Here is an 8216-nt window from a genome sequence, read left to right as displayed (position 1 = left end):
ATAAACAGGATTTTCTTGGGGGTTTTTTTTTGGGTTTTTTTTTTGGGGGGGGGGGGGGGAGTTATAAATAAGAGTCAAATGTGTACATCTTTTCATCAGCTTAAAATACATTTAATTTCTCAATATAGATCGAGGTACAGTCATTTTGAAATATGAATTACATAGTCAAGTTTTCACATTTCTTATAGTTTTTACGTTTGAACATAGTAATGAACAAACTGAAATAATGGAGTGTTCAACTGCCTTGGAAACTCTTGTCTTACTTTTTGGAATATAATTCCTCATCGGACATTAAAATTTCATAAAAATTGTAGCCATTTCTTTCTTTATTATACTATTTGATGGACAGGGTAGATTTTACCTCTTTACCTTCTTTATTTTTTTTTTTATATCGCTATCTTATACCTCATTATAATATGCTAATACAATGCACTATCTGATTGGTTCTAGACAATATGTCACAGTTTTCTTTTAGTTATTTTATCTATGATACTTATTACTCATGGCAATAACGTTTTCTAAAACTCATCTATAATGAAAAAATGTTTTAAAAAATAAACATGAATTCTAGTTTCATTCCGTCTCATATTGTGTTAGAAAATAACAGGTTGCTTTTTGTTTACCAATATGATTTTTATTTGATGAATAAATCTTCCCTACAATTAAAAATACATAACCGACCTTGACATTCAAAGAGAGGTCTCTTGGACATATGTAGAACACAGTCGAGGTTGTTTTGTCAGAGGTGGTCAAGAAGCCTTTAGCCTCCCCCCCTTCTTTGAAGTCGCCAAAAAATGGTAAAATATTGATGACTTAGCGAAATTAAACGATCAACAACGATGTTCTCTCATAAGCTGTACTCCTGAAACTATCACTGTCTCTGCTAAAATGTTGAAACATATCCTGCAAATGTGTATGAATGATAAAAAAAAAAGATTTTCCAAAAAAAGAGAAAGAGGGCTTTTTTAGCCGAAATTTTAAACATTTTTATCATTACTTTATTCATACATTCATAAATAAATTTGATTTTATGCACAAGATGAATGTGAAAGTAATTAATGATGAATAATTAGATACGATAGACAATCTCTTGTTTGTACATGGCATCATATCTTGTGTGTGAAATGTGTTTCCGTATAATTTGATTTATTTACAAATTGTTAATGTTTGCCGTGTTGATGTGGAATTATTATAAATTCCCGAATTCTGATACTTGACAATTCTGTTGTGTTGGGAATGAACATGAGGAAGATGCATATACTTTCAACATTATGAAAATATATAAAGCAAATCGAACGCATTTTTGTGTGTAGGTCATGAAATGTACTGAGCTCCACGAGTATTTGTTGTCCTGGGCGCATTAATCTTGACGCCCAAATTCTTACTTCGCTAGTGATACCTTTAGAAAACATGTGTATCTAGATGAAAGTTAACTCGGCAACATGCGCCATCCCATTGTTTAAGTTTTATTAGGTGATTACACCTCATATACCCGATTTTGCGGATTCAACGATACCCTAATATCGAATATAATACGCGATTTCGAGGATAATACCCGATTTCGAGTATTCTCTCCGACCTGCTAAAAGAGGATGCAGAGTTTGTGAAACATAGGGTGACCCAAACACTTGGAAAATATGGTGACTTGTCTGAAAAGTGTGTGGCCTACTTACAAGAAACAAGGAAAAAAGAGAGTGAGTACGAGCTTTCAGCGCATGCTATGGTTAACAGATCAGTCATGAGCAAGGCAGAACTGTTCATAAAGGAACTTGAACATTTCGATCAAAGTGACGTTAAAGAGAAAAGAGAGCAACGACCATCTAGTGCAGATTCTACACAGTCAAATAAAGAGACAGATCATTTTTCAGTCAAACAAGAACCCGCAAGTGTTACAGAAGAGTCGACAAGTTCTTCACATCTCAGCAAAGTCAAAGCTAGATACGAAGCAACAAAAACAAAGGCTAAGTATGCAGAACTTACAGCAAAATTAATTAAAGAAAAGACGCAAATAGAAGAAGACGAGGCAATCGCAGCTTCAAGATCAGCAAGAAAAAAGAAAGATTTGGAAACTAGTTTAAATCTCATTAAAGTACAAGAGGCTGAAGAGGCAGAAGCAGAGCTGGACGCTCTCATGGAGGAAATGAGCATCAAGTCAAATCATTCCGAGCATAGTGTACGTAAATTGACATGTGAAAAGTGCAAGAGAACCCGAGACTATGTGGTGGAGCAAAGCAGTATGCGATCCGAATTATCCAACCATGAACAAGCTTCAAGTGAAAGAACCCCAAATCCCTTTGATAAATACAAACATGAAACTTTTACATTCATGTCAGACAAATACAGGCAACCTTCATATAGAGACTTATCTGTTCAAGAACAAGATCCTGTAATGAGAGAAAACGCAAACCCTCAAACTAATGAACGCTATGAAGAACGCAATACTGACAAATATGCACAAGATTATGAGCCACCAATTGTGCCAAAATTACATAGCACATACGCAGGAAGAGACTACGAATCACCAATTGAAAATCATGGAAATGGAGGAAACGCCCCACCAAATGATCACAGTGTTATGCAACGTGAACAAGATTGTAACAACAACTCATCGTGGGTCGGCACAGAACTTACAAAGTTTCTCATTAAAAAAGAACTTCTCTTATCAAGATTATCTGCCTTCAATGACAGACCCGAAAATTACCTCATGTGGAAAGGCAGTTTTTCCATCATTATGAAAGACTTAAGTGTCATCCTTATGGAAGAGCTGGATCTTCATGTGAAGTTCCTTGGACCAGATTCGAAGCAACATGCATGCAACTTCGAGCATCACACCCGACTGACCCATTGAAAGGACTCACCAGAATCTGGGAGAGGCTTGATGAGCGCTGTGGCTCCTCAGAACTGGTAGAAGCAATACTGAAGGAAAAGATAGCAAAGTTTCCCAAAATATTTACAAAGGAACCCTAAAAGATGTACAAACTATCTGACATAGCCGCTGAAGTAAAATCGGTTAAGGAAAACCTTAAGTACAAAACCCTACTTGCATATTACGACTCGTCCTTTGCGTAAATTCGTTTGTATCCAAACTGCCTGGATTTCTACAGTCAAAGTGGACGGACAGGGCACTGAAGCATAAGGTAGAACACGATGTTCTCTACCCACCTTTTGCCGTTTTCACGAAGTTCTTGAAGGAGATGAGCATTAGAATGAATGATCCAAGCTTTGCATTTGACAAGGGAACTTCACCTTCATCTGAAAGCAGAGACAAGTTTACACCAGTGAGGGGCAATATTACCACCATTAAGACAAAGCTAACACCAAAGAAGCCTAGCAAGTGTCCGTTACATGAAACAGATAAACACCTGCTTAGTGACTGCAGAACATTCAACAGTAAACCAACTGCTGAAAAGAAATCCCTCATTAGACAGAATGGCCTGTGTTTCAAATGCTGCAATGGCAAGCATTCAGCCCGTGAATGTCAAGAACATGTATTATGTAATGTGTGCAACTCTAATAGACACTGTACCGCAATGCATGAAGAGAGAAGTACTTCACAGTTTCACAGCGGGGAAGAACCGCGCAGAATGACTAATGATGCAACTAATCCAAATGTGAGAGCAAGCTGCACCCAGGTTTGTGGACGTGAAGGATTCAAAGGAAAGTCATGTGCAAAGACAGTCCTAGTGAATATATATTAGGAACACCATCCAGAACAGAGCCTGAAAGCCTATGTTCTCATTGACGACCAAAGTAACAGGTCACTCGCGAGGTCAGAGTTTTTTGACTACTTCAACGAGAATGCTCAGGAGATTGAGTACGTTTTATCATCATGTTCAGGCTACATATCCACAGCTGGACGACAGGCCTCAGGATACATAATCGAGTCTCTAGATGGCAGCAAAAGACTATCATTGCCAACCCTTATAGAGTGCAACCAGATTCCCAATATGCAAGAGGAAATCCCTACCCCAGAAGTCGCAAGGTATCACGAACACCTCAGGGATATAGCTGATGAAATTCCGCCGTATGATCAAAACGCTCCTATTCTATTGCTTATTGGTAGAGACATGATAGCAGCTCACCATGTGTTGGACCAGAGAATTGGACACAATTATGCACCGTACGCTCAGAAATTGAGGTTTGGTTGGGTCATCATAGGCGAGGCATGTTTAGGAGCTGCCCACAGATCTGAGACAATCACAACCAACAAAGTTCACGTCTTAAGTAATGGACGTCCATCAATACTACAGCCATGCCCAAATGATTTTAAGCTGAGGACTCACACCAGACCAAAGTCAGATTTTGAATTTGGAGAGAATGTTTTCATACAGACAAGCAGTGATGGCAAAATTGGTTTCTCGATTGAAGATGAGGAGTTCCTCAGTGTCATGAACAGTGGCTTTAGAAAAGGTCAGAGTGGAAACTGGAGTGCGCCCTTGCCGTTCAAGTCCAAGCGACAAGTATTGCCAGACAATTATGAGCAAGCACTGCAACGGGCCAGGAAGTTACGAACGAACTTGAGAATGAACCCAGACAAAGAGAAACAGTTTTGTGCATTTATGGAGAATATTTTTCAAAATGGACACGCCGAGCCAGCTCCACCATTGAAAACTAATGAAGAAAAGTGGTACTTACCCATATTTGGTGTATTTCACCCTAAGAAAAGCAAGATAAGAGTTGTGTTTGACTCCTCAGCAAAGTGTCAAGGTGTGTCGCTGAATGATGTTTTGATGACCGGCCCTGATTTGACTAACAGTTTGATTGGTGTGCTCTTGAAGTTCAGGAAGGAAAAGGTCGCGGTAACAGCCGACATCGAGCAGATGTTTTTCAACTTCTATGTGCATGAGGAAGATAGGAACTTTTTGCGTTTCTTGTGGTTTCGAGACAATGACATTAACAATGAACTTGTGGAATTTAGAATGTGCGTCCACGTGTTTGGCAATTCACCATCCCCCGCAGTTGCCACGTTTGGATTGAGAAAATCCGCCTGTGATCATCATTCATCAGAATTGTGCAATCAAGTGTGTGAACTTGTAAACAAACATTTTTATGTTGACGATGCCTTAGTATCCTTACCCGATGCAGAGTCAGCTATAGAAATCATGAAAAAGACTCAAGATGTGTTGAAACAGAACGGAAATATAAGACAGGATAAAATCAGGTCAAACAGCAGTGAAGAGTTTCCCAACTGAGGACTTATCAGAAGATGTACTTAGCATGGACTTCAGTGACCCAGTAAGAAGTCTAGGCCTATTATGGGACATCAAACAAGATGCATTTACTTACCAATTGTTTGATGATGTGAAACCGTTTACAAGGAGAGGCATACTATCTACAGTAAATAGCATATATGACCCCTTAGGGTTCATTGCACCTGTTATACTAGGAGGCAGACTGGGAATTTTATCAACATTTCTTACCTGGACTCCAAAAATGTAGTTATCCAAGACATAAATCAATCCAAAAATATAAAGAACAATCCATATGTCAACATCACAACTTGAACTTATCCGCCATGTTTACTGACCTTGATAGATTGTATTTTGGGACAGCCAATGAGAATTTAGGTTCTATAGGAGCGGATCTTATAGGAATTCCCTTATTTTAAGCATAAATTATCGCTGTTTGCGTAAAAATAACACTTGAAATGGTTTTATTTATTGATGTTTTTGTGATACAATTCAGTACAATCACTCTTAAAAAAGTTTCACTAAGTAGTCATTTTTTACTTGAAATAACAAAGATAAGCAAAAAATAATTACTAAGCATTTACTTAAAATTTTAAATCAATTACTAAAATATATGTCAATTACTAAATTCAAATGTTTTACTTGATTTTTGTTTTAAAGAATTGTTTTACTTAAACACTAAAAAGTTTTACTTAGTAATCTATATTTACTTAAATTTGTGTATATAAGCAATAACATTACTTGGCCTTTACTTAGATTTTACCACTATTAACTATACAACTAATATTTGTTTTGCCCCCGTAAACGAAGTTTCGGGGGTATATAGTTTTTGTCGTGTCCATCTGTCTGTCTCTCTATCTGTCTGTCTCTCTGTTTGTCTGTTTGTCAGCAAAAAATTTAACCTTGCCCATAATTTTTGATTTAGCGGAGCTATGACTTGTATATTTCACATGTCCATTCCTTTTGACAAGACCTTTCTTTGAGTATCGCCAAATTTGAACTTTTGACGTTGACCTTGGAGTTTGACCCACTTTTCAAATTCCAAACTTTTTCTTTAACCATATCTTTTTAACAGTAAATACCAGGTCATTAATACTTCACATATATATTCTTTGTTGAAAAACCTTTCATTGGATACCAACAACCATAACCATTTGACTTTGACCTTGGAGATTTCAATCCTTGTGAAAAAACTTTAACCTTGGCCATTACTTTTGAACGATAAGGGATAGGGCTTTTATACTTACATATATGTAATTCCTGTGAGAAGACCAGTCATTGGATACCAAGAACTTTGACCCTTTGACATTGACCTTGGAGTTTGACCCACTCTTAAAAAGCAAATCTTGACTTTAACTTTAAAAGGGTTAGGGTTAGTGCATTCATACTTTACAAATTTCATCCTTGTGACAAGACATTTCTTTGGGTCCCACCAAATCTGACCCTTTGTCCTTGGAGTTTGATCTACATTTCAAAATTGGTAACCTTGACCATAACTTCTGAAGGGTTGGGGCTAGTGCTATCATATTTCAGATATGTATTTTAACTATTTTTGTGGCAGTACCTTTCATTAGATACCAATAACATTGACCATTTGACCTTCACCTTTGAGATATCAAGAAATACCAATATATTGAATTTGCATATGAGAAAAGTTTAACCTTTGCTATGTTGCCATACGGGCGGCATCAGTGTTTCACACATCTTGTTAAAATTGTATTTAATTGATTTACTTAAAACAATAATTTTTTTACTGAATCAAGTAGAATTCAGAGCAGTTTTAATACAAATAATTACTTAAAAATGGTAGTCTTATAACTATCAGGATTGAATTCTTGAAATGTAATATATAATTTTGGCTTCCATATTAATTGTTTGTGGGGAGGAGTTATCTTTCTCCTAAATATTCCTTTATCTAAAGAAAAAGTCATACTAATTAAAATGCTGCATTAAGTACTTGAAACTTTAAACCATTTTTAAAATGGTCCTTAAAAAGATACAACTTATTCAATTTATAAGGTTTTGATTTTGGAATCAATGTCTTATTGTTAAATAAAATAAAACAATTACAAAGAAATTGACAAAAGAAATAGAAAGTATTGTTACCATTCCATGTACATTTCATCTAATTGACTACTCAGAAAGCTCAATTAGGACACTGTGATCAAGAAAACTGTGATTAGTCATACATTTTGTACTTTCATAGTAACATGTATCTACTTTATCAGAGGGTCGATACCTTGCAGGTTTTCTTGTAAATAATGTCGATTTTAGTAAATATGATAAGTATTTCATTTACTCAACATTCTCTTAAGTAATAACATTCTAGATTTTAATCAATTTCAGAATTACATTTACTTAGTAATAATTTATAAAATCTAGTAAACAAAAAGCATGTTATCTCTAAATTAAGTAATAATAATTTACTAAAAATGAGTAGTTCATTTAGTAATATATAATTCCTATTAAGTATTGATACTTAGTAAATCATTTTATAAGTAAATGAATTCATCCTTAACTTATTACTAATTATGTTTACAATTACTAACCATGATAGTCATTTACTTTCTATTCTGACTAAATGGATTACTAATAATTACTAGTTTTTCTTAATCTAATATCTTATTTTAAAAACAACAAGTAAAACTTTTTTTAGAGTGATCATTTATAAACACCGACATTTGCTTCATTAAGATGTTCTAAATTTCAAGCGCAAGTCTCAGTACGTCACGCGTGAACTATCATGGCTGCTAAGAAGGGCGACAGGTAATCACGCAGATTTATTTAACATGGTTTTCGCGTTTAACGAGCTATGATGTCGACATTGAATAAAAATTTCGTCTTATTTGAAGTAAGTTGAATGTAAAAACAATTTATTCTGTATGCAGTTGCCCGTATGTAAAAAAATAATTATTATGTTTGCACCATTCCGGAGATGCTATGGAATTGTTGAAAAAATCGGAGAGGGCTACATTATTGCAGCTAAGTACAAGTCAGTTTTGCATACGAGGGGCGTTCAATAAATAA

The 8216-nt window shown here is 35.6% G+C and overlaps 1 protein-coding gene across 1 annotated transcript; it reads left to right on the top strand.

The window, feature by feature from the left end:
• Positions 1–3206: 3206 nt before the first annotated feature.
• Positions 3207–5192, top strand: LOC134260807 (uncharacterized). The gene is made up of 2 exons (XM_062743347.1): positions 3207–3611; positions 3699–5192. The coding sequence occupies exons 1-2, from the start codon at positions 3207–3209 to the stop codon at positions 5190–5192; spliced, it is 1899 nt and encodes a 632-aa protein (XP_062599331.1).
• The last annotated feature ends 3024 nt before the right edge of the window (positions 5193–8216 follow it).

This window comes from Saccostrea cucullata, unplaced genomic scaffold (assembly GCF_032062105.1).
Source record: "Saccostrea cucullata isolate Sc308-1 unplaced genomic scaffold, CSIRO_AGI_Scuc_v1 ctg1518, whole genome shotgun sequence".
In the NCBI taxonomy this organism is placed as follows: Eukaryota; Metazoa; Mollusca; class Bivalvia; order Ostreida; family Ostreidae; genus Saccostrea; species Saccostrea cuccullata.
This window is presented reverse-complemented; position numbering and strand designations above follow the sequence as displayed.